This window comes from Micromonas commoda, chromosome 16 (assembly GCF_000090985.2).
Source record: "Micromonas commoda chromosome 16, complete sequence".
In the NCBI taxonomy this organism is placed as follows: domain Eukaryota; kingdom Viridiplantae; phylum Chlorophyta; class Mamiellophyceae; order Mamiellales; family Mamiellaceae; genus Micromonas; species Micromonas commoda.
This window is the reverse complement of record NC_013053.1, coordinates 276,600-303,825: the sequence shown is the minus strand read 5'-3', so window position 1 is coordinate 303,825 and position 27,226 is coordinate 276,600. Positions and strand designations below refer to the sequence as shown.

General features: G+C 66.7%; 15 protein-coding genes across 15 annotated transcripts; 9 read left to right on the top strand and 6 right to left on the bottom strand.

Moving 5' to 3' along the window:
* The first annotated feature begins 268 nt into the window (after positions 1-268).
* MICPUN_109634 (predicted protein) lies at positions 269-1,194 on the top strand. Its single transcript, XM_002506815.1, has one exon. The coding sequence runs from the start codon at positions 279-281 to the stop codon at positions 1,038-1,040; it is 762 nt and encodes a 253-aa protein (XP_002506861.1). The 5' UTR covers positions 269-278; the 3' UTR covers positions 1,041-1,194.
* Positions 1,195-1,453: 259 nt separating this feature from the next.
* On the top strand, positions 1,454-2,758 carry MICPUN_64792 (predicted protein; the record flags this gene model as incomplete). The annotated part of the gene is made up of 1 exon (XM_002506814.1): positions 1,454-2,758. The coding sequence occupies one exon, from the start codon at positions 1,454-1,456 to the stop codon at positions 2,756-2,758; it is 1,305 nt and encodes a 434-aa protein (XP_002506860.1).
* A 279-nt stretch (positions 2,759-3,037) lies between these two features.
* Positions 3,038-3,865, bottom strand: MICPUN_64791 (predicted protein; the record flags this gene model as incomplete). Its single annotated transcript, XM_002506662.1, has 2 exons — positions 3,038-3,448; positions 3,563-3,865. 2 exons carry the CDS (start codon positions 3,863-3,865, stop codon positions 3,038-3,040), a joined length of 714 nt encoding a protein of 237 aa, XP_002506708.1.
* Positions 3,866-4,042: 177 nt separating this feature from the next.
* On the top strand, positions 4,043-5,140 carry MICPUN_64790 (predicted protein; the record flags this gene model as incomplete). Its single annotated transcript, XM_002506813.1, has 1 exon — positions 4,043-5,140. One exon carries the CDS (start codon positions 4,043-4,045, stop codon positions 5,138-5,140), a length of 1,098 nt encoding a protein of 365 aa, XP_002506859.1.
* A 78-nt stretch (positions 5,141-5,218) lies between these two features.
* On the bottom strand, positions 5,219-8,647 carry MICPUN_64789 (predicted protein; the record flags this gene model as incomplete). Its single annotated transcript, XM_002506661.1, has 1 exon — positions 5,219-8,647. The coding sequence occupies one exon, from the start codon at positions 8,645-8,647 to the stop codon at positions 5,219-5,221; it is 3,429 nt and encodes a 1,142-aa protein (XP_002506707.1).
* Positions 8,648-8,932: 285 nt separating this feature from the next.
* MICPUN_89004 (predicted protein) lies at positions 8,933-11,521 on the top strand (the record flags this gene model as incomplete). The annotated part of the gene is made up of 3 exons (XM_002506812.1): positions 8,933-9,720; positions 9,931-10,471; positions 10,688-11,521. 3 exons carry the CDS (start codon positions 8,933-8,935, stop codon positions 11,519-11,521), a joined length of 2,163 nt encoding a protein of 720 aa, XP_002506858.1.
* A 189-nt stretch (positions 11,522-11,710) lies between these two features.
* On the bottom strand, positions 11,711-13,555 carry MICPUN_64787 (predicted protein; the record flags this gene model as incomplete). The annotated part of the gene is made up of 1 exon (XM_002506660.1): positions 11,711-13,555. The coding sequence occupies one exon, from the start codon at positions 13,553-13,555 to the stop codon at positions 11,711-11,713; it is 1,845 nt and encodes a 614-aa protein (XP_002506706.1).
* Positions 13,556-13,937: 382 nt separating this feature from the next.
* On the top strand, positions 13,938-15,671 carry SLC19 (solute carrier family 19; the record flags this gene model as incomplete). The annotated part of the gene is made up of 2 exons (XM_002506811.1): positions 13,938-14,052; positions 14,158-15,671. 2 exons carry the CDS (start codon positions 13,938-13,940, stop codon positions 15,669-15,671), a joined length of 1,629 nt encoding a protein of 542 aa, XP_002506857.1.
* Positions 15,672-16,316: 645 nt separating this feature from the next.
* On the top strand, positions 16,317-16,490 carry MICPUN_89165 (predicted protein; the record flags this gene model as incomplete). The annotated part of the gene is made up of 1 exon (XM_002506810.1): positions 16,317-16,490. The coding sequence occupies one exon, from the start codon at positions 16,317-16,319 to the stop codon at positions 16,488-16,490; it is 174 nt and encodes a 57-aa protein (XP_002506856.1).
* A 138-nt stretch (positions 16,491-16,628) lies between these two features.
* MICPUN_89045 (predicted protein) lies at positions 16,629-18,548 on the bottom strand (the record flags this gene model as incomplete). Its single annotated transcript, XM_002506659.1, has 3 exons — positions 16,629-17,162; positions 17,502-18,205; positions 18,305-18,548. The coding sequence occupies 3 exons, from the start codon at positions 18,546-18,548 to the stop codon at positions 16,629-16,631; spliced, it is 1,482 nt and encodes a 493-aa protein (XP_002506705.1).
* Positions 18,549-18,735: 187 nt separating this feature from the next.
* Positions 18,736-19,014, bottom strand: MICPUN_64783 (predicted protein; the record flags this gene model as incomplete). The annotated part of the gene is made up of 1 exon (XM_002506658.1): positions 18,736-19,014. The coding sequence occupies one exon, from the start codon at positions 19,012-19,014 to the stop codon at positions 18,736-18,738; it is 279 nt and encodes a 92-aa protein (XP_002506704.1).
* A 327-nt stretch (positions 19,015-19,341) lies between these two features.
* Positions 19,342-20,862, top strand: MICPUN_98416 (predicted protein; the record flags this gene model as incomplete). Its single annotated transcript, XM_002506809.1, is given in 2 exon segments — positions 19,342-20,067; positions 20,086-20,862. 2 exon segments carry the CDS (start codon positions 19,342-19,344, stop codon positions 20,860-20,862), a joined length of 1,503 nt encoding a protein of 500 aa, XP_002506855.1.
* A 266-nt stretch (positions 20,863-21,128) lies between these two features.
* MICPUN_75572 (predicted protein) lies at positions 21,129-22,457 on the top strand (the record flags this gene model as incomplete). The annotated part of the gene is made up of 1 exon (XM_002506808.1): positions 21,129-22,457. A coding segment is annotated over one exon (1,329 nt), but the record flags the coding sequence as incomplete, so codon positions are not given.
* A 258-nt stretch (positions 22,458-22,715) lies between these two features.
* MICPUN_64780 (predicted protein) lies at positions 22,716-25,083 on the bottom strand (the record flags this gene model as incomplete). The annotated part of the gene is made up of 2 exons (XM_002506657.1): positions 22,716-22,739; positions 22,813-25,083. The coding sequence occupies 2 exons, from the start codon at positions 25,081-25,083 to the stop codon at positions 22,716-22,718; spliced, it is 2,295 nt and encodes a 764-aa protein (XP_002506703.1).
* A 611-nt stretch (positions 25,084-25,694) lies between these two features.
* Positions 25,695-27,106, top strand: MICPUN_109633 (predicted protein). The gene has a single exon (XM_002506807.1). The coding sequence runs from the start codon at positions 25,726-25,728 to the stop codon at positions 27,082-27,084; it is 1,359 nt and encodes a 452-aa protein (XP_002506853.1). The 5' UTR covers positions 25,695-25,725; the 3' UTR covers positions 27,085-27,106.
* Positions 27,107-27,226: the final 120 nt, after the last annotated feature.

Genomic DNA, 27,226 nt, shown 5'->3' with positions numbered 1-27,226 from the left:
TCGGGGTGGACGGGCGCGGGCGCCGCCTTGCCTCGCGCGCGCCTTCTCCGCGCGAAAAAGAATCGCGGGTGCCCACACGCAACCCTTGCTTTTCCCTCCGGCATTCCGGTCGGAAAACATGATTTTGGCGAAGAGTCGCGTCAGACTCCTGAAAATATCTCGTCAATCATCATCGGATTTGGGATTTCTGACTGGATTTCATATGTCTGCATAACGCGAGTCATCCTGGAATCGCGGGGGGGGATAAGTCGCGGCGCACAACCGTCCGCACCGCCGACATGCTCCGCATCGCCCTCTTCCTCGCGCTCGTCGCTGGCGCATCCGCCACCAGCGACTATCCCGGTACCGCGACGTGCGCGCTTCTCACCAAATCAAACTATTGCGATCTGATCGATTGGGCTGCCGCCGTCAACGGCGCAGACCCCAGTGGATACTGCAGCTGCACTCCCCTCGACATAGCCAAGTGCTTTGATACCGCTGCGCTCCCCGCGAAAACGACCGGCTGCGCGATGGACAGCGGCAATTGCAACTTGCTCGACACTACCGGCCTCGACTCGAAGATCCTGTCCTGGATGTCCGCCGACCAGAAGAAGTGCATCGACGAGGGCACGGACGAGACGAAATGCAAGGCCATTGCGGGTTGCATCTACACAAAACCCGCGGGCGTCGCTGGGGGAAGTTGCTATCCCAACACCGACTCCCTTTTGGCGACCGCGACCGGGAAGGGCGCGACCGCTCTCCAGTTGGCGCACGTCAAGCAGTCGATGCACAACGAAAATGTCTGCGGTCCCATCGCGAAGGACGAGGCCACCTGCAACGCCGACTTGCGATGCGCCTATAACAAAGCGGTCAAGACGTGCAAGGCCAGCATCTTCTACCTCGTCCACACCCTCGACTCGGGCGGTTGCACCACCGAGGCCGCCGCCATGGCCAAGCTGTACAACGTCGACGTCGCCCAGGCGAACGCCATCTCCACCTCCGGCGCCGCGGGCTTCTCCAGCTTCGCCGTCGTCGTCGCCGCGCTCTCCCTCATCGCGTGATCGACACCGTGATCGACATCGTGGGAACTCAACACACGTGGATTTCGTCCGCCGTGTTGCCCTTTTCTTCGGTTTGTTTTTTCTTTTTCCAATAAGCGAACGAACGGTTCGCACCCCTGCTGACTTGTAATGACCAGATGAAATGATTTTCGTCATGCGCTGTTTACGCGTGGTCGACGATTTGAGAAATTGGCGCTATTTCGCCGTTTCAACGCGCGCCCGCACAGGCAAACAGTCCGATTGTCAACGTGAACTCGAAATTCCATTTGTTTATGACTGGATCTCATCCAAAATCGACGGCTGTGCGGTGCGAGCGGTGACGAACGCGTCTCTTCGGCGTGTCGGCTGCTTTTTATTCCTGTTACACTCGGCAACCTTCCACTCCCGCACTTGCGCATCACGGTATCACCGCCATGAAGCACCTGCACACGAAGACGTACGGCGAGCGCGACGACACCCCGCTCGAGCACGCGGTGGACGAGCACTGGGACGAGGGCAAGGACCTCCTCAAGCACCTGCCGAAGAAGGAGGGCCACGGCGATACCTTCTTCCCGGAGCTCAAGGATGCGATCTTCTGCGGGCACCTCGTGACGGACCTGGACTCCATCGCGGGCGCGATCGGCGCGGCGAACCTCTACGGCGGCGTTCCCGCGCGCGCGTCCGAGATCAACACCGAGACTGAGTTCGCGCTCGAGCACTGGGGCCTTCCCCTGCCCCCGCCGGTGGAGGATCTGCTCAAGGAAAAGCCCGATCGCTCCGTGTGCCTCGTCGACTTCCAGCAGCAGTCGCAGCTGAACAAGGCGATCCCGATGGGCAACATCGTCGGCGTCATCGACCACCACGCGCTCCAGTCCAACACCATCGTCACCGAGAAGCCCATCTTCGTGGACATCCGACCCTGGGGATGCATGTCCTCCATCATCGCGCACAACTACGCCACCATGGGCGTCTTCCTCCCGAAGAACATCGCGGGCCTCCTCCTGTCCGCCATCCTCTCCGACACCCTCAACCTCCGATCACCCACCACCACCGCGTGGGACGAGCGCATCGTCTCCATGCTCGTTCAGTACGTCGGCGTCGAGGACGTCAACGAGCTCGCCGCCAAGCAGTTCCGAGCCAAATCGCACGCGCTCTCGCTCATGACGCCGTACGCGCTCGTCAACGGAGACATGAAGCAGTTCAAGTTCACCAACGACGCGGTTGGTAAGACGTACACGGTGGCGTACTCCGTCGTCGAGACCACGGACGCCGCGGCGTCCCTGGCGCGGACGCACGAGATTCTCCCCGAGCTCAGGGCGGTGAAGGCCAACGCGCCGGCCGACGCCCCCATCGACGCCGTCTTCCTCGCCGTCGTCGACATCGTCAACCTCGACTCCACTCTACTCGTGTGCGGCCGCATCGAGGGCTCCCTCGCGGTGGCGGCGTACGGGGGAAAACTCGAGGACGACGGCAGCGTGCTCCAGATGCCGGGTTTGGTGTCGAGGAAGAAAGATTTCGTCCCGGCGCTCACCAAGGCGGTGCGGGAGGGTTGGACCCCGCCCGAGGACGTCGTGAGCGATCACGAGCAGAGGGACCTGAAGCGATCGAGGTCCATGGCGGACGTCGCGCAGGGCGACGTGGTGGTGGACTACAGCGAGGAGCCGAGCGGTAAGCTGGTGAGGCGCGACAGCGCCAACTACACCGCCGCGGACGGCGCCAAGGCGGGCCAGGGGGCTTGAACGATCGGGGGCGGCTGACGACTTACGCGCGACGCGGTCACCGCCACCGCGACGTTTGGTCGAGGCTACCCGAGACATACCCGGTCATCACGCTGTCGAAACACGCACCCGGGGTTGACGACGCACGCGCGCCGAGTTGACCCCACGACCACGGAGGGTATTCCTTTGTCGGTTCGTCATTCTTTAATACGAAGGTACAAATCAGTACAGCTCGCGAGCATTCGATGAATCGTGTCGTCCGCCGCGCGGCGCTTCTATGGCTACTACGCGCGTCATCATTTACAGCACGACGACCCCCCGCGACACCGGGTTGACCGCGTCCGCCACCCTGCTCGACTGGTTGAACACGTGTATGCTGATCAAGCCGTGGCCGCCGTAGATCATCGTCAGCGCGACGAAGAACCCAACCGCCTTGCCGCCCGCCGCGAGCGTCACCAGGAACAAGATGCCCGCTAGGATCATATCGAGCGTCGCGGCGACCGCGGATAGGACCCGGATCGTGCCCACCGCGCCGATGACGCTTCCCCGGCCTCGGCACCGCTCGTTCAGGTGCATGCTCGCGGCGATCGTGCCCATCAGTCCGGATGGGAGGAAGATGAAGAAGAGGAAGCCGAAGATGAAGGAGATGACGATGAGGACGATGGAGAATGAGAGGTACCACTGCATCAAACCCTGGAGCCCGTTCCACGCCTGTTGGGTTCGCGTGGACGGAGCGAGGTCAGGTTGGGTGATGGGAAAAAAAGGCGGAGGAAGGTCTGTGGAATGTTAGCGCGACCGGGTGTCGAACGGTGGGCGGCTACTCACGTCGACGGCGTCGGGCAGGTCCGGCATGACCACGGGGTACATCCCGGCGGATGCCGCGTGCAGCTGCGCGTGCACGGGGACGCCGTGCGCGCCCGCCGGCACCGCCACCGCGGTGGGAACCGCGCCCGCGGGCGCGGCAGCCGCGGTGGGTATGTGCTGCTTGTCCGGGGCGGCCATGGCCGAGGGGGAGGCCGCGGCCGCCGCGACGGGAGCCGCCGCGGGGGCCGGGACGTGGGGATCGTACGCGCCGGGCCGCGACGGCGTCGGCGTGTCCTCCTCCAGCCTCTCGTAGTTGCTGTTCATGACGGCGACGGGTGGAGTGTGACGTGTCCACCCCGCGGCCAACGGAACTTACAAGTATGGACTCGACACGGCTTCCCGCGAAGCGTGCAGAGACGTGGTGACTTTCTCGCGACCGCGACGGAAGCTGCTGACGGAGGCTTCTTCACACCCGCTGACGCGGCGCGGGGGTCGTTCGAGATGGTTCGCGACTCCGATGCCGCCGCGAAGAAAGCCGCGGAGGCCAAGCTCGCGGCGATGATGGAGGCGAAGTTCCTGGACATGTTCGGCGGCGACGACGACGGCGACGCAGCCGGCGCATCCGTCAAGAAGAAAAAGAAGGCGCCCAAGGGGGGTCGCGCGGTGCAGGCTGCGGCGGCGCGCGCCAAGCTCGAAGAGGAGGAACGTGCCGGGAAAGAGGCCGAGGCGGACGCCAAAAAAGGGAAAACGCGTCGCGCGCGAGACGATTCCGACTCCGAGGATGGCCTGCCGTCGTTCAGCGGCAGGCAACATCTTCGACCGTCGGCGGCGGCGGCGGCGAGCACTTCCCAGCCGTCGCAATCGTCGCCGAACGGCGTGCGAGTGGTCACGTTCACGGGCGACAGGCCCAACGCCGCGGCGTCCAAGGGCGTCGCCACCGCGTCCGGCAACCACCTCGGCGTCTCCCGCGCCAGGAAGCTCTTCATGAACGACCGCGTGGACAAGGTACACGAGGTTGCGGTGAACGAACGTGCGAGGCCCAAGGAACGATTCAGCGGGGCGTACGCGGCGGATGGCTCCGAGCTCGGAGTCGTGGAGGGACTCACCGGAAAGTCCCTGAACGACATGCGACGCGAGGTACAGCTCGAGGCGGCGAAGGGTCTGAACAAGTGGGACAGGAAGGCGCTCGAGGCGAAGCGGTTACAGAGCCTCGGCGCCAAGGCGGAGAAGGGCATCCGCATCCCGGCCACCATCGGCGTCGGCATGTGGCGCGCGAACGAGAAGCGCGAGGAGCAGAAGCGGCTCGAGCAGTTCGAGGCCGGGGGTCGGCTGGAGAAGAAGAAGCGGGGGTTGCGCAAGGCGGACACGGTGGAGGCGAAGAGAAAGGCGACCGGGGACAGGGGTTTGGCGTGGGGAGCCGGTAACTTCAAGGGCGGAATCTTGACGCTGAGCAAGAAAGACGTGCAGAAGGAGACCGCGCACCTCAACACGAAGATCACCCTCGGCGGCGATAGGCTGGCGGGCGGGGGAACGCGGAAGAAAGGCAAGGGCGGAAAGAAGGGCAAGGGGGGCAAGGGCGGGAAAGGCAAGCGCCGATAGCGAAACGAGCCGATAGTCAGATGTTTTTTTCGAGGTGAAAACCGTCGCGGCGAGACGAAAGACGCCCCCCGCTCGCCCTCACGGCTGCGGGATGTTCCCCGCCCTCGCCTCCGCGACCGCGACCGCCTGCTCCCCTGTCATCCCCGCCGCCGCCTCCGCCGCGTTCGCGTCCGCCGCGCGCATCGCGTCGATCGCCGCCGCCATCCGCGCGATTGTCCCGGCGTCCACAACCTTCGACGCCCCGTCCTTCCCGGGCCATCCCTTGCGTGCCTTGGCGTACTCATCGCCGACGACGCGCGCGAAGAGCGCGACCGTCGCGGGAGCCCACCGCGCGAGAACCTGCGCAGCACCTGCGTCCGCAAACACCGACACGAGGCCCCCGTACGTCGCCGCGGCCTCCTCAAAGTCCTCCACGATGGGTAACGCGGCGAGCGTCGCGGCGAGGAGCGCGGGGCCGGTCTCGGGGTTTCTGGCCACCGCGAACCCGTCGGCGGCGAGCACCCTGACCGCCGCGCCCGCGGCGTTGTCCCGCACGCCCCGGTCCGTCTCCTCCGCGGAGAGCAGCGGGAGGAGCGCCCTGGCGACGTCGAGTCTGTGGGGCGCGGCGGCGGCGCCGCCCACCTCCACCATGACCCCCGCGCAATACGCGGTGTTGCGTCGCAGTCCCGCCGTCTCGGCTCCAAACTCGCGGCAGCACCCGGGAAGGGCGAGCGGGACCACGGGGGCAGCCGCCGGGCCGATGGCGCGCACAACCTCCACGATCGTGGCGTACGACACCGACCGCTGTCCCTCCGGTCTCGTCCCCGACGTTCGTCGCATCAGCGCGGCGAAATGCGGCTGAAAGTGCGGCGCAAACTCCGCTCCACCCACCGCGGCGAGCGCCGGGAGAAGCTCCGCGACGCCCTCCAGGACGATCTGCCCGAGCTCAGCCTCCTCGTCTTCCTCCTCCGGGTCGTCCCCGTCGTCGGCGTCACCGGCGCCCTCCTCCGCCCAGTGCTCCTCGTCGTCGCCCTCCTGGCACGGAGCTCGGCCCTCCAGCACGGCGAGGCAGTGGTCGCTGAGGCCCTTGAGGTGTCCGGCGTCGGCGAGGTGCCGAATCCCGCCCCCACCCAAGGCGGCGACGGACTTGATCACCTCCGCCGCGCTCTCCATCGCGGCGGCCACGGCGTCCCTGTCGTCGTCCTCGAGCGCCGCGCGTTGCGTCGCGTTGAGCGAGGCGTCGACGATTGGGAAAGCCTCGACGCTCGGCGGCGGCGCAGCTTTCAAAGCGCACTGCGCCATTCTCGCCAACGCGTGGTGCGCCTGCGATCGGACCATCTCGTGCATGTAGTCCGCCATGTCACCCATCGGGTTCAGGAACGCCCCGATGTGGGTTTTGAACGCGTTCGGGCAGTGGTGCGCGTAGGACGCCACGGCTTTGCACGCCGCGGCTTTCTCCTCGACGACGCCGCTGAAGATGGAGTAGTTCCCGCCGCCGCCGCCATCCGAGTCCGAATCGCTGAAATCCTCGCCGTCGTCGTCGGAATCCCCCCCGGGTACCATGCCCTGGCGCGCGCGGTCGTGCTCCTCCTCGTCGGAGTCGTACACCACGCCGTCGTCCAGTCGCAGCGAAGCCGCGGCTTTTTCCACGCAGCCCGGCAGGTACGGAGCGAACCCCTCTCCGAGCGCTTCCGCCACCTCTGCGTACATGCCGTGCCCGTACTCCCTCAGATCGCTGTAGTCCAGGTCGAACCCCGAGTCGGCGGCGGCCATGATGGCGGGAACGTGCGCCTCCATCGCCGCCCGTCCCCCGCGCGCGCTCACCAGCATGCCGAGCACCTCCAGCGCCCGAGCTCGGGGTTTCAGGTCCTTGTCCTCCGTAGCCGTCAGGCACCGCTCCAACCGCGGCAGCAGCGCGGGCAGGTGCGGGTGCATGGCGCCGCCCGCCGCCGCCGCCGCCGACGCGCACGCGGACAGGAGCATCTCCTTCACCTGCGGCCTGGCGTCGGGTGAGTCGAGCGCGATGTAGGATATCTGCAGCAGGGGTTCGACGTACGGAGCCACCTCATCGTCCAGTTGCTCGAGCCACGAGTCCATCGCGTACATCATCCGCTCCTGGACCCTCTTATCGGGCTCCGTCGGGAGCACCGCGAAGAGCGCGGGGAGCACGTCCCGGTGCATGTGCGGGAAATCGTACCCGAGCTGCAGGTACTCCGCCATCTGTCCCAGCGTAAACGCCGCTCCGCCGCGAACGTCCGGACTCGAATCCCTCAACGACTCGACAACCTTCGGGAGAATCTCGGGCGCTCGGCGCTGTAAACCCTCGGCGCACCCCTCGCACACGATTCCCAACACGGCGACGGCCGCGTGCCGCCGCTTGGCGTCGCCGTTCGCGGCGCCCTCGGCGAGAGCCTGCGAGGCAAACTGCAACACCTCGGGGAGGACGTGCCGCGCGGGAACCTTCAACGCCAGAAGGTCCACCAACCTGGCCGCAACCGTCTGCACCTGGAGCTCCTCCTCCCTCGCCTCGTCGATGTCGTCCTCGCCCGCGAGGTCCTCCTCCTTGGGTTCCCCCACGAGCGGGCACAGCGACCTGAGCAGCGGCTGCACGAGCTTGGCGCGGAGCAGCGCCTTCGGCTTGTGCCTCGCCAGAAACGACACCACGTCCAGCGCCCTGCGCCGCGTCACCGTCTCCAGCTGTGTCGCGTTCGCGCACTCGACGCAGAACGCCACCACGTCCGGGACGTGCCCGCTCAACGCTTTGGGCTGCGACTCGATGAGCTCGTCCAACACCTCGAACGCCAGTCCCGCGTTCTCTTCTTCCCCCGCGGCGATTGCATTTCGCGCCGTCGCGATAATCTGCGGCACCAAACCTTGGATGATCTTCACCTCGTTGGGTTCACCCGTCGTGTTGGTCACCAGGGAGAGCACCGCCCTGAGCGCGGCGACTCTGACCTTGAGCGATGCGTCGTTTAGGCCGTTCTGGAACAGCCCGCCGAGGGTGGCGAAGTGCTGCGTCATGACGGAGACGATCGTCTCGGTGAGCGACGCGAAGATGACAAAGGCCACGTCCCTGTGCGCCTCTTCCGGCGACTGCGTGCACTGCGCGAGGAACTCCGGGAGGGCGTTCCACTGGCCCATGGGCACGGTCGCCTTGGCCACCTTGGACACCACGTCCGCGATGGACCGGCGCACCAGACCCACCGGCTCCTTGACCACCCCGTCCAGTAAGATGTGCTTGACCTGCTCCTGCGCGTCTCGGGGCAGCCGAGGCCAGTGGCCGAGGACCCTGCGCTTCAGGACGACCGCCGCGAGCTGGCGGACCTGGGGATCGGGGTCCCCGCGCGCGTGCGTGAGGAGCGCGGGGACGACGTTCGCGTCGCGCGCGACGTTGCGCAACGTCGCCTCGGCGCTGCCTCGCACGTCGTTGTCCGCCGCCAGGAGCGCGGTGAGAATCTGGGGAAGATCCGCCACTGTGGCTCCCGTCGCCGCCTTGTACGTCTGCTGCGCGCGCACGACGCGACCCATGGTGAGATGCGGGTGTTGTGGCCTTCGCCGGGCGCTCGGAACCTGGGTTTTCGCGAGCCGCGAGGGGGCTCACGCGCGCGAACGCACTGGCGTTGATGAGAAAAAGTGTCGGCGGGTTCTGTCGGCGGGTTCCGAAATTTGTCCAAAGTCCGTAACTGACTTCCATACAAATTCTAATCGCAATAACACGTCGTGATCGTCACCACTCGGCTGTCAGCGTTCAAAGATTCCTTAACCACCATCAGCCGGCGTTGGTGACTCGGCAGGCGCACAGCGAAGGCGGCCATGGCCCTCACGGGCGGCCTCTTCGACGGGGTGGAGGACACCCCGTTCCTCCGCGCGCGGCTGAGAGAGCTCGAGCAGGACGCCGACGTGCTTCGCGACCGCTCTTCCAGGCTCACGCGCGACTGCAGGGCGTACCGGGATGCCCTCGAGGACGCCTACGCCTCCGAGGTTAACTTCCAGGAGTCCGTTCGCTCCCTCTACGGCAGCATCGACGACGCCTTCGGCAACGCGGTGGGGGCGTCGGTGCTGGAGAGGCTCCTCAGCGCGATGAGCGAGTGCGCCGCCGCGAGGTGCGACCTGATGTCCGAGGTGGAGACGGAACTGATCGATCCGCTCGCGAAGATCGCGGACGGGCCGGTGTGCCAGGAGGTGGCAGACGCGCGCCGGCGCTTCGACAGGACCAACGCGGATCACGAGCGCGCGCGCGCCAAGTTCCTCGCGCTCACCAAGGATGCCAAGGAGGAGCACCTGCGCGCCGCCGAGGACGAGCTGGCGTCCACGAGGCACGAGTTCGAGACGGCGCGATTCGACCTCATGGGCAAGCTCCAACGCGCCGACGCGGTGAGACGAGTCGTGTTCAAGCGGCGGCTCGCGAGGAACGTGGAGTCGCACCGGGCTTTCTTCGCACGTGTGCACGGGGCGTACGAGGAACTCGGCGCGTTCGTGAGGGAGGTGGAGGTGCGATGCGACGATGACGAGGAACGCGCGGCGAGGGATGCCATCGACCTCGGAGCCGCGGCGGCGGCGTACAGGGACGCGCTGAGGGAAGACGCAGCCGCAGCCGCTCCGTCGGACTTTGAGGCCCTGTCGCTCTCGTCGGACAGGAGCAGGGGGCTCGCGGCGATCATGGCGGGCGCGCGCGACGGGGTGGGCGGGGTGGGCGGGGGGTCGAACGGCGGCGGGGCGAGCGGCGGCGGGGCGAGTTCGATCGGCCAGATTGATTCGGGGGCGGATACCTCCGTCGGGCTTGGCGGCTCGGCGATCGTCGATCCGGGAAGCCCGACGCATCGCCGGGGCTCTAGTGTTGGTTCGGGCCACCCCGGGCACCACAGGCGCGGGTCCAGCTTCGGCGGCAGCGGCGGCGCCATCCTCCACCAGGGCTACCTCCTCAAGCGCTCGTCTAATCTTCGCGCGGATTGGAAGCGGCGGTTCTTCGTGCTGGACGCGTTGGGGCACCTCACGTATTACCGCGATAAGGACGTGAGCGGGTTCGGGGGTGCGAAGGAGACGGTTCGGCTGCTGACGGCGACGATCAAGCCCGACCTGGAGGACTCGCCGAACATGCGGTTCTGCTTCAGGGTGGTGTCCCCCGAGCGGGAGTACTGCCTGCAGGCGGAGAACCAGGCGGACAGGGCTCGGTGGATGGAGGCCATCAGCACCGCCATCGCCGGGTTGCTGTCGAACAGCCACGTCATCGCCGAGTCGGTGGCGGAGTACCCAAGGTCGGCGAACGCATCGCCGGCGAAACCGCCGCGACCGAACCGGAACGCGGTGACTCACCGGGCGACGACGGGGGGCACCCACCGGAGGAGCTTCAGCGTCGGAAGCGTGGCGAGCATCGCCGAGACGACCGAGTCGGCGGCCGTCGCGGGCTCGGCCGGGGTCGGGTTCATCGGCGGCGACGTCTCCAAATCGACCCCGGTGTCGCCCGACCCGAAGGGTGGACGGGGTGGAGGGGACGGCGGTGGCGGAGGCGGCGCGCGGTCGAGGTTGGGGTCCCCCGCCGCGGTGGACACCCGCGTCACCCTGGCCGAGATTCGCCAGGCTCCCGGTAACTCGCGTTGCGCCGACTGCGGGATGGCGGATCCGGACTGGGCGTCCCTTAACCTCGGCATCGTCGTGTGCATCCAGTGCTCGGGCGTTCACCGGCAGCTCGGCGTGCACGTCTCCAAGGTTCGGTCGTGCGTCCTCGACGTCCGCGCGTGGGAGCCCTCCGTCGTCGCGTTCTTCACCCGGTGGGGGAACGAGCGGCACAACCGGGTGTTCGAGGGAGCCGCCTGCGACGCCGACGACCTCGCCACCAAACCCCGCCCCAACGACGGCCTCGACGCCAAGGCGGCGTACATAAAGGCCAAGTACGTCGCCAAGGCTTTCTTCGACCCGGAGGTGTCGGACCGGGGCGGCGTCGCGTACTGGGACGGTGAACTCGCAGACGCAATCGCAAGCCGCGACGTCGCTCGAGCGATGGAGGCGATCGCGAGGGGCGCGAGGGTCAACCCCGTCGGCGTCGGCGTCGTCGGAGAGGGGGCACACGGAGAGGGGGCGCACTCATCACCCCTCTCCTACGTCACCCCGCCCCTCGCCGCCGCGGCGTTCCGCGGGGACGAGCCCATGGTGGAGGCGCTCGTGCAAAACGGCGCCGACGTCAACCACGCAGACGCGGGCACGGGTGACACGCCGCTGCACGTGGCCGTGGGTAACGACCAGGACGGGGTGGCGAAGCTGCTGATTCGCAGGGGCGCGAGGGTCGGGGAGAGGGACGCGAAGGGGCGGAGTTCGTTGGAGAGGGCGATGGAACGCGGGCACATTCGCGACGAGGAGCTGTTCATGATGCTGGCCGAGGGCGCTAAGCACCCGACGTCGCTGTGAGTCTCGCCGCGAGTGAGTTTCGTCGTGTAACGCCGCCGCGTCGCTGCGGCGGTTGTATTTCATTCAAAGGCTCGGAAGCTACGCGCAAATCGTCGTCAATCGTCCTCACCTGCCCAACCTCCTCACACGTCATCGCTATACTGGTACACGGGCCACCGCCTGTACAGATCCCGCCGACCGCCGACTCGATCAGTCGTCCAGGTAGTAAAAGTTCCCCGCCAGCTTCTGCTCCGAGTCCTTGACCGAGTCCATCTTATTGATGCGCGGACGGTAGTTGGACGGATCCCGCCTGAACGTGATCTCCAGGTGCTTCAAAAACTTGTTCATGCCCTCCAGCAAGCCGCACGGCTGGTGCGCCGTCGCCTCCACCGCGGGCTCGCCTGAGTACACCACGACCCTATCCGCCAGGTACGTCGCCATGATAAAGTCGTGCTCGACGATGAACGCCGTCTTCTTGCTGTGGATGATGAACCGCTTGATCACCTTCGACGCCCAGATCCTCTGCTCGGAGTCGAGGTACGCGGACGGCTCGTCGATGAGGTACAGATCCGCGGGCTGACCCATGCACAGCGTGAGCGCGACGCGCTGCAACTCACCGCCCGAGAGGTTCTTCACCTCGTTGTCGAAGAGCTGCTCGATGTTCATGGGCTTCAAGACGTCGGACTGGAACTGCGGGTGTAAGTACGCGTCTCTGATCTTCTTGTGCAGCAAGTCGCGGACGGTGGACTCGAACTTGGGCGAGATCTTCTGGGGCTTGTACGAAACGTTAAACTCGGGCAGGTCCTCCATCTCCTCGTCGTCGGGCTTGATGAGACCGGCGATGAGACGGATGAACGTCGTCTTACCGGTGCCGTTCTCGCCGAGGAGGACGATAATCTCGGTGTCGGTGAAGTCGCCAGCCTCCACGGTGAGCCTGAAGTCGCCCTGCGTCTTGACCATCGCCGGGTAGGAGAAGCGGAGAAACTTGGTCTCCCCCGCGAGGGAATCATCCGCCGTCTCCGCAACCTTAAACGTGAGCGCGTCGTCGCGGAAGCGGAGGTTCTCGGTGGGCACGAAACCGGCGAGGAAGATGTTGATGCCCTCCCTGACGCCGAAGGGCATCGTCACCACGCCGTACGCGCCGGGCTTACCGTAGAGGCAGCAGATGAAGTCGGAGAGGTAGTCGAGGACGGAGAGGTCGTGCTCCACGACGATGATGTACTTCTCGATGTGCAGAAGCGATCGGATGACCCGCGACGCCTTGAGCCTCTGCTTGACGTCGAGGTACGAGGACGGCTCGTCGAACATGTACATGTCGGCGTCCTGCACGGCGACGACGGCGATGGCGAACCTCTGCAGCTCGCCGCCGGAGAGCGCCTTGACGTCGCGGTCCAACACATTCTCGAGGTCGAGCTCGTCGATGAGCTCGGACACCTTGCCGCGGTCGTCCCTGTCCTGCAGGGTCTGGAGCACCTGCCCCTTCACCGCCTTGGGGATGTGGTCCACGTACTGGGGCTTGATGAGGGCCTTGATGTCGTCCTCCAGGATCCTCGTCAGGTAATTCTGCAGCTCGCTGCCGCGAAAGTACTGGATGATCTCCTGCCAGTCGGGTGGCGTCGCGAACTTACCGAGGTTGGGCTTGAGCTTCCCGGAGAGGATCTTGAGCGCGGTGGACTTACCGGTGCCGTTGGAACCCACGAGGCCGAGGACCTGCCCGCAGCGGGGCATGGGCAGCCTGTGCAGCTTGAACGCGTTGGGTCCGTAGCGGTGCGTCGTCTCCTTCTCGAGGTTCTTGGGCAGGTTGATGATCTGCACAGCCTCGAACGGGCACTTCTTGACGCAGATGCCGCATCCGATGCACAGGTCCTCGGAGATGTACGCGAGCTTCGACGAGCCCGACACCTCGATGCACAGCTTGCCCACCTTCACCACCGGGCACGACTTCTTGCACTCCTGCTTGCACTTCTTCGGCCTGCACCGGTCCGCGGACACGATGGCGATGCGGTCCAGCTGGTCGTTGGCATCCTCCGGCGCGTTCTTTCCCTTCTTGCCCATCTCGCGAGTCTCTTTCCGTCTCTTTCCCACCCAAAGACCGACGAACGACGACGCGCGCGCGGTTAGGTACCACCTGCGCCGCTGTCCTGTGAACCGAGAGCGCGTGGGCAACGTTCGCTACGAGGGTTTTTTTTTTGGCGGCTCATCACGACCGCGAATCTGATCGCGAATCGCGCGTCGAGATGGAGATCATGACTGGTCATCGCACGGATTCGCGCTAGAATACGTTTACGATTGCCAGTTTGAACTCACTCGTGTATGCCAAATAGTTACGCACACGCAATTCAAGCCAACTCATCCCAACCTGCCGTCAACTCGTGCTGCACTTCACTCACACACATCCCCCCGAGCCGCAACCGCTCGGGGCGACAGAGCCCCCGGGATGGAGGGAGGCGGGGGCGTCGACGCCGCCGGCGGTGGCGTGCACACGTGGAGGCTCGCGCACGTCTGCGCGTTCGCCTTCCTGCTGCACCTCAAGCCGTCCGAACCCCACATCGGTGCGCCACTTTCCCAACCAACCCTCGCGCGGTGCCCACCGAGAGAGATGAAGACGTTCGTCCCGTCCGACGCTGACCTTTCCCGGCCTTAATCCTCCCGCGCAGTGCCGTACCTCACGGACGTCAAGGGTTTCACCAACGAGTCCGTCGCCAACGACATCTTCCCCGTCTCCATCTACGCCTCGCTCGTCTTCTACCTCGTCGCCGGTCCCGTCTCGAGGCGGATCGGACTGAAGACGTTCGTGCTCTTGGGGGCGACGTGCAAGCTGTGGACGCGGATCCTGCTGGTGTGGGGCACGTCGCTGGGCGCCATGCAGTCCACGCAGGTGCTGTTCGCCGCGGGAAGCTCCGCGGACGCCATCCTGCTCGCGTACGCCTACGCCGTCGCGCGCAAAGACGACGGCGACGCGCATCCAACGCCAACGTCAATGCCAAATCCAAATCCCCCGTCGGCGCGGCCCGGCGGACGGTACCGAACTGTCACCGCCGCGATCAGCGCGTCGCACCTCGGGTCGTACACCCTCGCCGCGCTCTTCGGCCAGATCGCGTACGAGTCCGGGGCGTCGTACGCGTCCCTGTTCCGGTTCTCACTCGGCTCCGTCGCGGCTGGGTGCGTCCTCGGGTGCTTCCTCCCGAGCGCGCCATTCGACCGAGGCCCGGGCCTGCTCCTGTACACCGCTCGACCGACGCGGACGACGTACGCGCCGCGACCGACGAGGACGCTCCGGGAAGAGCTTCACGCGCTCGCGAAGGCGACGCGAGACGCGTTCGACGCGACGACGTCGGCGTGCTACGGCAGCGGCGTCATGATCGTGCTGAGCGCGTGGTGGGTCCTCTCCGCGGCGCCCGCTTCGTTCCTCGAGTGGTACGGCACCAACCTCTTCGACGTCATCGACGGCGACGCGGACGTCAACGGGTACGTCGTGTTTTTCGCGCGTTTGGCGATGACGGCGGCGGCGTGGGCGGGCGGGAGCGAGTGGGTTGGGGGCCGGGACACGGCTGGCCCGTCTGACCCGTGGTTTTACGCTGGGACGAGTGCGTTTGTCGGCGTTTGCGCGTTCGCGATGAGCGCTTCGAACGTCGTCGCCGTCGCCGCGGGGTTTTACTGCGCGGCGCTCGCGGCGTCGCAGGGCGGGGCGGTGGTGGTGTACGCACAGGCGGCGCTGGCGATGGACGCGCTGGCGGCGTCGAGGGAACGCGCGAAGGGTTCGTCGGGGTTGGCGGAGGAAGGCGGCGGCGGCGGGGGCGGCGGGGACGGTTTGGGCGGAGGGTCTTCGGCTCCGGCGTCCTCCCCGGACCACGCGCTGCTCTTCGGGGCGAACGGGTTCCTGGGGGTGTGCGCGCTGGTGCTGCTGCAGGCGTTCGTGGACGCCGCGCGCGTGGGTATACGCGCGGAGATTGCCGCGGCGGGTTGGGCGTGTGTCTTCGCCTCGGGCGCGACGGTTACGCTGGCGGCGGCGAGGGCGAGGGCGTTCGGGCTGGGCGGGTGGGCGCTGGAGCCGACGGGCGCGGACCTCGGGGCGGGCGAGGCGCTGATGGCGGCGGACGACGAGGACGACGAGGACGTGGGGGCGATGGCGGAGGCGGACGCGAGCGGGCTGCTCGGGAGGAACGCTTAGCAAAAGCTGTGCCGGTCTCGCGTTGTCATCGAAATCGCCGAACCGCCGAAGTCCTGTTTGGCACCGCCTCGCTCAACTCCGCGACCCTCTCGAGGACCTCCGACGACGCCTCCAGGTCGCTCAAGAGCGCGTCCTGCAGCCTACCGACCGCGGCGTTGGTCTCCAGCGTCTTGACGAGGAGACGCGCGCTCGCCTCGCCCGTCACCGCCGCCACCTTCGCGTCCATCGAGCCGAGTTCGCGCGTCTCGATTTGGGCACCGAGCCGCGGCCTCCTCATCGCCTCTCCGCCGTCGTCGACGCGACGCCACCCCCTCTCCGTCTCCCTCCCGCCCCCCGCCACGCGACGCACCGGGCTGAACACCGCCACGATCGCCACGAGCCAACCGGCCGCCGCGATCCACGCCCATCGCACCCATCGCCGCGGCCTGGCGGTGGCCGACGCCATAAGACTCTGATTCACGTGGTGACGTGAACTGCAACACGTCGACTCCGAAAATCTTTACAAATTCGACGTCGACCCGCGCCGTCGTCGTCAGAACCGACGCGCGCGCTCGCCCACCAGCGGCAACTCGCTCTTTTCTGGAGACGACACTACTCGCGGCGACGGCAGCGAAGGAAAGGAGCGTTCAGACACAGCGCGCGCACATGGGCGCCTCAGCTTCCAAGGTGGCGGACGCCAAGCCAAAGAAGATCTGCTGCGCGTGCCCAATCACCAAGAACGCGAGGGACGCGTGCATACCCGAGCACGACGAGGAGAAGTGCAAGTACCTCATCGAGGCGCACAAGCAGTGCCTGAGAGATGAAGGCTTCGACGTCTGAGACGCGGGGGCTCGACCGTGGGGGAAGTCGACCGGGGGAAGGACGCGCGTCGGCACGATTTTTTAGGGTAGGGTACCAACACTCGCGGTGGTCTTGTCAACTCGAGTTTGTCTGTGAGACGGATGCACGTTCGCGCGACTACAGCTCGTCGTGCGGCGCCCCCATCGCCGCCCTCGCCTCCTCCTCCATCTCCGCGAGCTCCCGTTCGAGAGCGTCCACCTCCCCAGGGTCGCACGCCGCGGGGGTGTACAGCTTTGCGGCGTACTCGCATCGGCTCGGCTCCTCCACATCCGCCAGCTTGTTGCCGCCGCCGCCGCACCGGAGGCTCACCGTGATGGACCGCGCCGGCCCGTTCCAGCACCGCTCGCCGCCGTTGAACACCATCGTCCGCGGGTCCTTCACGTCGACGGGTTGCATCGTCCCGAGCCTCGTGGTGTCCTGTTTGGCATCCCCGAACGGGCACACCTCGTACGCGTATTGCTCGACGGTGAGCTTGTAACACTCGCCCACCATGTGCGCGAGCTCCATGTTGGGACCGAAGAAGGTGCTCAGCCGCTTGGTCACGTCCTTGTGTTTCCCCTCGAGCTCCGTCAGCGTGCGCTGCGCCTGCGCGTGAACGTCGCGCTTGTCGTTCGCGGCTTTCTTGGCGCGCGTCGCCCTGTCTCGGATAGCCTTGCCGGACTTACCAGACTTGCCGGACTTGCCGCCGAAGAGCGACGAGAAAAATCCGCCGCCGCCGCCGGAACCATCCTCCTCCCCATCCTCCCCATCCTCCCCATCCTCCCCATCGTCGCCTTCGAGGTCCGCGTCGCCGTCTTCGTCTCCGAGCACATCCCCGCGCGCCTCCCCCATCGACGTCGCAGGTTCCGGATCCGGCACTTCGTCGGACGTCGCTTCGTACGCCCCCGCGGGGATCCCGCCGCCGGTTTCCTTCATCGCCTGGTTCCTCGCAGCCTCCGCGATGAGCCGGTCCATGTCGCGTCTCTTACGCTCCTCGGGGGTGAGGTCAACGTCGGGGACGTCGGCGGGCGAGCTGGGCCCCGAGGGTGCCGTGCCGGTGGACTCGCTGTCTCCGTGGATCCACTGCTGCGCGATTCGTCGACCGCGTTCCTCCTCCGACTCTTCCCGTTCATCCGCGACGTCGTCGATCGCCTGAAGCTCGGGAACCGCGTCGTCCTCGATGACGGGGTACTCGTCCACGGTTTCCGTCGAGGTTGGGGTGGGCGTGGGAACGGCGTCGGCGACAGCTGTGTCGGCGACGGCGGTTTCGTTGCCCGACGCGTCGTCGTCGCCTTTATTCTTACTCGCCTCGCGCTTGTTCAGGCGATCCTCCGCCTCCGTCGCCTTCTTCTCCTCCGCCTCCGCGGCTTCCTTGGCGACGCTCGCGTCGCGCACGATCTCCCTCTGAGCGGCGACGTCCTTCTCCAGCTTGACGGATTCGTCCTGCCACCGCCGTCTCAGCGCCGGCGCGCCCTCGAGGATCTTCCTCCTCGCGTCCACGCCCCCCCGGGCGCTGCTCACCCTGGCGCGGATCTCGTCGCGCCTCGACGCCCCCGCCGCCAGGCACGTGTTCGGGCAACGCGCGCCCCCGTCGTGCTCGTCGGTGCCGTCGCAGCAGTCGCACACGCCGTCGTTGACGCGGGACGACGGGAGCGAGATCGATCGGTGCCCTCGGTTGCGGCAGTGAAACTCGCCGTTGGCGCACGCGGACGTGCCTGTCGGGTGGGGGATGGTGGTGACGCGTCAACGACGGCGGCGGGTTTGGGGTTGTGCGTCGGGGTTTAGGGGGTTTTGGGTTCGGGGACGTGACGCACCGGGCTCGTCCGCGCCGTCGTCGCAGTCGCAGTAGTCGTCGTTCACGCGCGATCGGTCGATCGTCGTGGCGCCACCGTCGCAGACAAAGGCGGAGGATCCGTCGTGCGCGGCGTACCTCTCCGCGTCGGCGGGGTTCGCGCCGCGCGGGAGTACCCGCGATCCCGCGTCGATGGACCCGCAGCGGACGGCGGCGACGAGGAGCGCCGCCGTGAGGATCCTCAGCGCGCCGCGTGTCGTCCTCATCGGCGCGAGATCTGTTGTGTGATTGGACGCAGGGACTGGCGCGGGGTCGGTTCTGTTTCGGGACGAAACTGATGAGACTTGAAGCGAGCGACGCGGACGGGGGATCGGCGTGGGGGCTACGGTGTGAGTTACGATGGCTAAAACGGCTAATACGGCGTTCAATCTAGCGTGCATCGTCCGATGCGTCTCAAGGGATTTTCTCCTTCCCGCTCCCCGACTCGGCCCACGCGGTCATCGCCTCGTTCGCGTGCCATCTGCGAAGGAACTCCACGACGAGGAAAAGCGCGACGAAGACTGCTACCCTCCTCAGCCCGTCCAGGATCGCGCGCCTCCTCCACCGCGTCGTGTCGCCGTCGCCGGCTCCCGTCGTGATAGACTCGGATAATCCTTCTCCGGCCCTTCGTCTCATCGGCTCGACGTCATCAACCACCTCGAGCGCCGCGGCCGAGTGAAGGGGAAGATCCATTCCATCGCACTCGGGCGCAGGCAGGCTGATCCGCTTGGCCGCTTCCCGCGAAATCCCACGTCACTGTCGTCACACAACCCCGCGCCGCGCCTCAGCACGGGCGAAGAGGGTTCGGAGCTCAACGTGATGTCCATCGCGCCGACGCTGCGTGGCGCGTCCAGGCGCGCCGCGCAAGCCGCGCTCGCCGCCTCGCGCGGCTGCGCCCCCGGGGGCGACCAGATCCTCCCGCGCGCCCTTCTGCACCGCGCGATTCGACCTAACAATTGCGACGAGGGTCCGCGCGGGTTCACCGACGCCGCCGCAGTCGCACGCAGGACGCTCGCGTCCATGTCCGCGCCGCTCCTCGCGGAGGTCGCGCCCATCGATCCCCCCGCGCCCGTCAAGCCGCCGCCGCCTCCCAAGAAGCCCCCCGTCGCGACGCCCCCACCGGGAGGACCCACGGTCAAGGCGAAGACCCTCACGGAGCAATTCAAGGAGGCTCTGGAGGGAACCGACGGCCTCACCCCGTCGAAGACTGTCGAACTCCTCGACCGATTCATCGTCGGGCAGGCTGACGCCAAGCGCGCGTGCGCGGTGGCGCTGCGCAACCGCTGGCGCAGGCACCGCGTCGACCCGTCCCTTCGAGACGAGATCGTGCCCAAGAACATCCTCATGATCGGGCCCACCGGCTGCGGCAAGACGGAGATCGCGAGGCGACTCGCCAAGATCACCGACTCGCCCTTCGTCAAGGTCGAGGCGACCAAGTTCACCGAGGTGGGCTTCCACGGCCGCGACGTCGACCAGATCATCAAGGATCTGGTCGACAACGCGATGCACATCACGAAGACCAAGCTGCGACAGCGATTCGAGAAGGAGGTTAACGAGGTTGTGGAGAACAAGATCGTGGACTTCATGTGCGGCGAGACGAGCGGGGACGTGACGCGCGACGCTTTTCTGCAGATGTACCGCGACGGCGCCCTGGACCACCGCGTGATCGAGCTCGAGCTCCCCGAGGGCGGCGGCGAGGGTAAGGGGATGGAGCTCGGCGGTTCCAATCAGATGACGCCGGAGCGTGTGGTGATCCAGCTGGAGAAGCTCATACCGGGCGGGCGTCTCGGCGGCCGGGGCGCGAGGATGACCAAGAAGCGCATGACGGTTCGCGAGTGCCGCCCTCTGATCGAGGAGATGGAGTACGAGCGTCTCATCAACTCCGACGTCGTGGTCAAGGAGGCGCTCAAAGCGGTTGAGAACGACGGCATCGTGTTCCTCGACGAAATTGACAAGATCGTCTCGTCCTCGGACCACAGGCACGGCGCGGACGCGTCGTCGGAGGGGGTCCAGCGCGACCTGCTGCCCATCATCGAGGGCAGCGTCGTCGCCACGAAGCACGGCAACGTCAACACCGACCAGATTCTCTTCATAGCGTCGGGCGCGTTTCACCAGTGCAAGCCCAGCGACATGCTCGCCGAGCTCCAGGGCCGCCTGCCCATCAAGGTTGAGCTCAAGGGCCTGACCGCGGACGACTTGCTCCGCATATTGACGGAACCCGAGGCGAACGTCCTGAAGCAGCAGAGGGCGCTGCTCGAGACGGAAGGGGTCGAGCTGAGCTTCACCGACGAGGCGGTTCGACACATCGCGAACCTCTCCGCCGAGGTGAACCGCACCGTCGACAACATCGGCGCCAGGCGGCTGCACACGGTGCTCGAGAAGATCGTGGAGGAGGTGTCGTTCCACGCGCCGGAAAAGGTGGCGACGTACAGGGAGACGGGAGGGATCGGGCCGTTGAAGATCGTCATCGACGTGCCGGAGGTTGACGGCGCCATCGGCGAGCTCATGCAGAAGACGGATCTGAGCAGGTTTGTGCTGTGACCGAGCCGCCTAGCTGGGACGGCTGGCGAGCACGGGGCGTCGACCGGGCGCGGGTATTTTCTTTTCGCGGCGGGGTCGTTGTCGCGTCGCACCACGACCGCGTGTAACAACATCGCAGTTCTATTTTTTCACTCCGCGCTTGTCGCTTGTATCTTGTCTCCCCTGCTCGCCAAGTCGGGGAAAGGGCGCCAACTGCGTCGCTTCGCGCCAAATCTTCGCCAGGCGCGTGAAAGGAGAGCCGGAGCACGGACGCGTCTCGGGGCGTCATGAGGTACGTCAGCACGCGCGGCTTCAAGTACGCGAGCCTCGAGGATGTCATCCTGAACGGTTTCGCCCCCGACGGCGGGCTGTACGTCCCCGAGCGCATCCCCGTCGTGGAACCCGACACGTTGCGATCGTGGTCCGGACTGACCTTCCCGCAGCTAGCGTTCGAGGTGCTCTCGCTGTTCATCGAGCCGTCGGACGTCGACCCGAGCGACCTGAGGCGGCTGCTGGACGAGTCGTTCGCCGCGTTCGACCACCCGGACGTCGCGCCGCTGGCAAAGACGCCGGATATGCTCGTCCTCGAGCTGTTTCACGGCCCCACGATGTCGTTCAAGGATGTCGCCATGGGGTTCCTCATCTCCCTCACCGACCACTTCCTGCGCCGGCGGAACGAGCGACGCAACGTGCTCGTGGCGACGACGGGAGACACCGGCCCGGCCGCCGCGCACGCCGCCATCGGCCGCGATCGCGTTCACGCGTGGGTCCTATACCCGACCGGCGGGTTCATCTCGGACACCCAGGAGCGGCAGATGACCACCATCGACGAGCCCAACGTGCACGCCGTCGGCGTCGGCGGATGCGCCGACGGCGGCGACGACCTCGACGCCATCGTCGCCAAACTCTTCGCGGACGAGTCCCTGCGTGAGGAGTGCGGCCTCGGGAGCGTCAACAGCGTCAACTGGGGCCGAGTCGCGTGCCAGACGGTGCACTACTTCTGGGCCTATCTCGCCGCGGTCGGACCCGACGGGCTCGCCGCGGGGGAGCGCGTCGCGTTCGCGGTGCCGTGCGGGGCGTTCGGTAACCTCTTCGCCGGGTACGTGGCCAGACGCGCGGGGCTGCCGATCGCGCGACTCATCGCCGCGACAAACTCCAACGGCGCGGTGCACGACGTCTTTGCCACCGGCGTCTGGCGCCGACGACCGCTGATCAACACCGTCTCCTCAGCGATCGACATCGTCGTCCCGTACAACTTCTGGAGGACGATGTACTTCGCGCTCGGCGAGGACGCCGCCGCGCTGAGGGCCACGCAGGACACGTACGCGTCGACAGGGGAGGCTCGGATACCGAACGCCGCGTTGGAACATTTGCGTGAGATTTTTTGGTCCGCCTCGGTGGACGACGACGCGACGCTGGCAACGATCGGGACGTTCTACGGGTCGAGCGCGCGTCCGCCCGATGCGGGTCGTTACCTCGTGTGCCCGCACACGTCGGTGGCGGCGGTGGCGGCGGCGCGGGCGCGGGCGCACGATCCCGAGGTGGGAGGTCGTAAGGTTATCGTCCTGGCCACAGCGTCGCCTTGTAAATTCCCGGAGGTTATCCGGAGGGCCCTGGACGATCTGGAGTTGGACGACGTGCCGGAGCTGGAGCACCCGAGGGTGGCGGCGCAGCGGGAACTGGCGCAGAAGGGGACGAAGAGCACGCTGGAGGGGCTGGAAAATCACATGCGAGAAGCGCTGAGGAGGTACCCGCGGGTGTCGTGAAAGGTGTTCGTCATTCGTCGAAAGGTGTTCACTGCGCCGGCCCCGCCGGCGCCGGCCCCGCCGGCTCCTCCGACGCCTTTGCCTCCTCCTCCTCCTCCTCCTCCTCCATTATCTCGCCTTCCCCTCCCTTCTCTTTGCCGTAGTCCGCCGGCATCGGCTTGATCGGGATCCCGATCGCGATCGCCGGCGCGCCGCGCTCCGCAACCTCCTTCGAGTTCACGTCCCCCGTCTTGTGCAGCTGCGCCGCCATCGCGTTAGCCTCGGCGGCGTTGAAGCCGTACCCCCAGATGGGACCCGCGATCTGGACCATCCCGTCGTTCAGAACCTTGCCGGGGTACTTCGCGTCCGGGTCGTGCAACCTGGCGGGCGGCGTCGGCGCGGTTCCGTCGCGTCGCGCCCGAAACTCGTCGGCGGGTAGCGTCGTCTTGACCCCGTCGACGATGTGGGTGATGAGTGGACCGGCGACTTTCTGGAACGTCTCCTGGGGGTGCGGCTCCGGCGGCGGCTGCTCCTTCGCCGCGGTCGCCGCCGCGGTGGACGCGCCGAACTTTGCGCTCGCCTCCTTAAACGCCGCATCCCCCGCGGCTCTCATCGCGTCCACCTGCGCGGGGGTAAGGTTCCGGTTCAACACGAGCGTCGCCGCGGGATCCGAGACGTGGAGTTTCCCCTGCGCCGCCAGCCACTCGCCGACGGTGGTCATGTCCGGCTTTGGATCCCCCGTCCACTCCGCCTCCGCGCGGCCGGCGACCCACGGCTCCGGTTCCTTGGCGAGCCGCGCCGCGCGCACCGCGGCAGCCTCCTTGGCGATCGCGTCCCTCGCCGCCGACTCGATGGCGGCGCCGACGTCGGAACCCAAGCCGAAGACGGCGCGACCCTCCGCGGTGGCGGGGACCCACCCGTCGTCCAACAGGTTCGGTCGTCGTTCCCCATCCTCCTCGCTCTTCTTCGCTGTTGTTCGATCGGGCACCGCCTCGTGGTTCTTCGGGGGCACGTAGTTCTTCGCCGCCGCCCACGTTCCGATGGGTTTGTCGTCGTACTTTCCGGTTGTTTTATTCGCCAACGCGTCGGGGTCGCGGGTGGGCCGGACGAAACTCGGGTCGTACCGCCTGCCCCTGCGGCGCTGCATGGCGAGGTGCCGCGTGAAGTTTTCCTCCGCGCGGTGCTTCATGCGATCCTCCAGGTCCTCCCGCGTCACGCGCTCGGACTCGAACGCGATGAGCCTCTTCGGGTCTTTCCTCGCGGCGTCGCGGCATCGCACGCACACGAATGACGTGACAATCTCCACGACGCCGCGGACGATGCCCGAGTCGGTCGGGTCGAACGCGGCGCACTCGGCGTGGTGCCAATCCCCGCACCCGTCGCACCGGAGCATCTGCCCGGGTTTCTCCACCCTGTCCTGCTCGCACGTCACGCATCGCTGGTTGGAGACGTCCTCCGGGTGCGCTCGTTCGTACGCCCAAAAGTATCGCTCGTACGTGTTTAAAAGGTTGTTGCCGATGTCGGTGTAGGTGTGGTTGACGTAGTGGTTGTGGAGCTGCTTGAACACGTCGGGCATCTTGATGCGCTTCTTGGCGGACTCGCGGTTGACGAACCCGCCGCGCCAGCAGATCTCCTTGTAGAAACCCAGCGCGTCCATCGGTCGGCCGCTTCGCCGGAGCGAGTTGTCGAGGATGTCCCACACGACTTCCCAGTCGTCGCCCTGCGAGTCGGTGAACCTCATAAAGTCGAGCATGAAGTCCTCGGGGGTGCATCGCGACAGCGGGGGCCTGCGCCAGCCCGTGGAGTCGCCGTACGCGGAGCCCTGAAGCGTCTCGTCGATCGGGACGGGCGTCTCGGGCTTGGGCTCGCCCGTCGCCGGAGGAGCCGACGGGGCTGGTTGGTGGGGCGCGAGGTCGAGATTCGGAGGGGATGGCGCGGGCGCGGGCGCGGTGTCGGGCGCGAACGTGACCGCGGCCGGGGTCTTCGCCGGCGCGGGGTCGGCCGCGTGTACCCGCGAGGGCGTTGGCTCGGTCTCCATGGGCTCGGTCTCCGCCGGGTCCGCGGCGTCGTCCTCGTAAGCCTCCTCCGGGGCGTCGCAGGAAGCCGTGTTTTTGTCGGGGTTGTCCTTGCAGAACCACTTGTCCTGTTCGCCGAGGGCGTCGACGATGGACGCGGGGATCCTGCGCCACTTTTGGCACGCGTCGCACGCGACCCATCCGAGCGAGGAATCATCGACCTCCATCGGCGCGGCGTCCGCGGGATCCTCGTCGTCGTAAGCCTCCTCGGGGGCGTCGCACGAAGCCATGGCCTTGTCCGGGTTCTCCTTGCAGAACCATTCGTCCTCCTCGCCCAACTTCTCGACGATGGACGCGGGTATCCGGCGCCATTTGTCGCATCCGGTGCACTGAACCCAGTCGAGCGGCTCTTCGGCCTTTGGGGCCGCGGCCTTCTTCTTGCCCCGGTCCTTTCTTCGGTTGATGGCGCCTCCCTTGCCCATCGCGAGATTCAAACTGACCGTGGGTTATTTTTGACTCGCCGCAACCAACAGACGGAAGCCATCCTCGTGCGCGCTGCGAGCTGCCGACGTTCAGCCCGCTCCCGCGCGAAAATATGATACAACCATCAGCTGCGAATCGGGCGTCATCTCGCGGGTGAGCGCTCGACCGTCTCGGCCCGGCGCATCGCGCCCCGACCACAACCGCGGGCGTGAGGGACGAGACGAAGCCGCCCCGAACCCTGCGCCGAGGACGTGCCCCGGCCGCTCACGGCAGCCCTCATGGAGGAGAGAGAGATCTGGGAGAAAATCAAAAATGCCCCCGAAGCCGCAGCAGCAGCGCGTGGCGCGTAAGAGCGCGCCGAGGGTCGCCCCGCCTGCCACGGCGTTCGGCCCGGGAAAGGCGCTCGTCGGCATGAAGGTGGCGCAAAAGTTCGTCGCGAAGCGCCGCTCGGGGTTCAACCTCGGCGCCGTCGTCGGACACCGCGACAAGGACAAGCTCTGGGGCGAGACCTACGACGTGATGCTCGACACCGAGGGCCTCGACGCGGGCATGACCCCGGAGGAGCTCCTGCTCATCCTCGCCGACGACAAGGACAAGCGAAAGGCGGTCGCCGAGGAGTCGTGGACCCTGGCGCGCACCTCATGCAGCTCAGGTACCCCGAGTATCAGGTGGCCAACTACCGCCGCATCGAGCGCGACGACAAAGAGAACGACGTAGAGAACGAGCACGGCTTCGCGGGTGTTTCGCGGTACGCCCCGTTCGTCGGCGTCGAAGACTTGGTGCACGAGGACGGCACGGACTGCTACCAGGCCCGGGTGCGAGACTCCGCCGGGCGCGAGCACCACTTCGCGTTCCATTTCCCGACGAGATGGGGCGCCGCCGCGGCGCACGATCTCCTCGCCAGGAGGCTCGAATACTACGGCCCCAGGTGCGCGGCGGGCACGACGAGGAACTTCGCGTCGGACGTGTCGTGGGACCGGCTCGTCGGGGTGCTCATCGCGGGCGCGGCGTGGACGGGCCCGAGCGGGTCCGGCGAAGGTCCCGTCGAAGGGGCAACGAAAAAGGGCGAAAAGAGCGGGGCGAAGAGAGCGGCGGCGGGACGGAAGAGGAAGGCGGACGCGGCCGAGGATGCGCCCGAGGAGGAGGAGGAAGAGGGAGAAGAAGAAGAGGAGGAGGAGGAAGCGTCGTCGTCGTCGGAGGAGGAACCGTCGCCGTACAACGGCAAGCGTCAGATGCCCGCGAAATTCGCGAGGAAGGTGGCGCCCCTCCCCCCGAGGAACCCGCGCCAACCCGCGCACAGCCCGTGCATGCGACTCGTGGGCCTCGCGGTGGAGAAGGAGTCCATCTGGGAGGGCGATGACGGACCGACGCGAGGCGTGGTGACGGGATTTCACGAGTCCGTTCCGCACTGGGGCGAGACGTTTGACGTGTTACTCGACGAGAACCATCTAGACGCGGGGTTGACGTTCGAGGAGCTGCTGTTGATCCTGGCGAACGACTCGGACAAGGAGCGGTCGGTGTCAGACGAGACGTGGGCGCTCGCGATGGGTTTGCTTCGCCTCGACGACCCGGGCTCGTCGCTCGTCGTCCGGCAGTTCCATCAGCTGTACCCGCGATACTCCGGTTTCGACCGAGTGGACGGGAAGGAGGGCAAGTACGAGGCGAAGATCCTCGACAAGAAGGGTCGGCTGCACCACTTCGCGTACCACTTCCCGACTAGGTGGGGCGCCGCCGCCGCGCACGAGATTCTCGCCAGGCGGCTGGAATTTCACGGACCCGGGGTGATTCGGGGGACGCTTCGAAACTTCAAGCCCGACGCGCCTTGGGACGCGCTCGTGGGCGTGCTCATCGCGGGCGCCAAGTGGCGACCTCGCGTTCGGTCGAACGCGACGGGGGACGATCGTGGCGAGTCGGACGCCGCGGATAAGAAGAGGTCCGAGACGCTGATGTCGTTCATCAAGTGGGATCACAAGTCGGGTCGACTGCGGCTCGCGGCGTGAATGGAATGTACTTGTAAATGTGCGTTTTTAACTTTTAGGACCCGGTTTGTGCCCGACCCCAAGACGAAATCCGAACGACCGCCACCGTTGCCGATCGATCGCCAAAAACCATTTGAGGCCGCGCCCCGCAGCGCGCCCACGA

Bases quoted from the DNA above. Each gene is read 5' to 3' on its own strand.
- MICPUN_109634 (XM_002506815.1), top strand. From the start codon at position 279: ATGCTCCGCATCGCCCTCTTCCTCGCGCTCGTCGCTGGCGCATCCGCC.
- MICPUN_109633 (XM_002506807.1), top strand. From the start codon at position 25,726: ATGCAGCTCAGGTACCCCGAGTATCAGGTGGCCAACTACCGCCGCATC.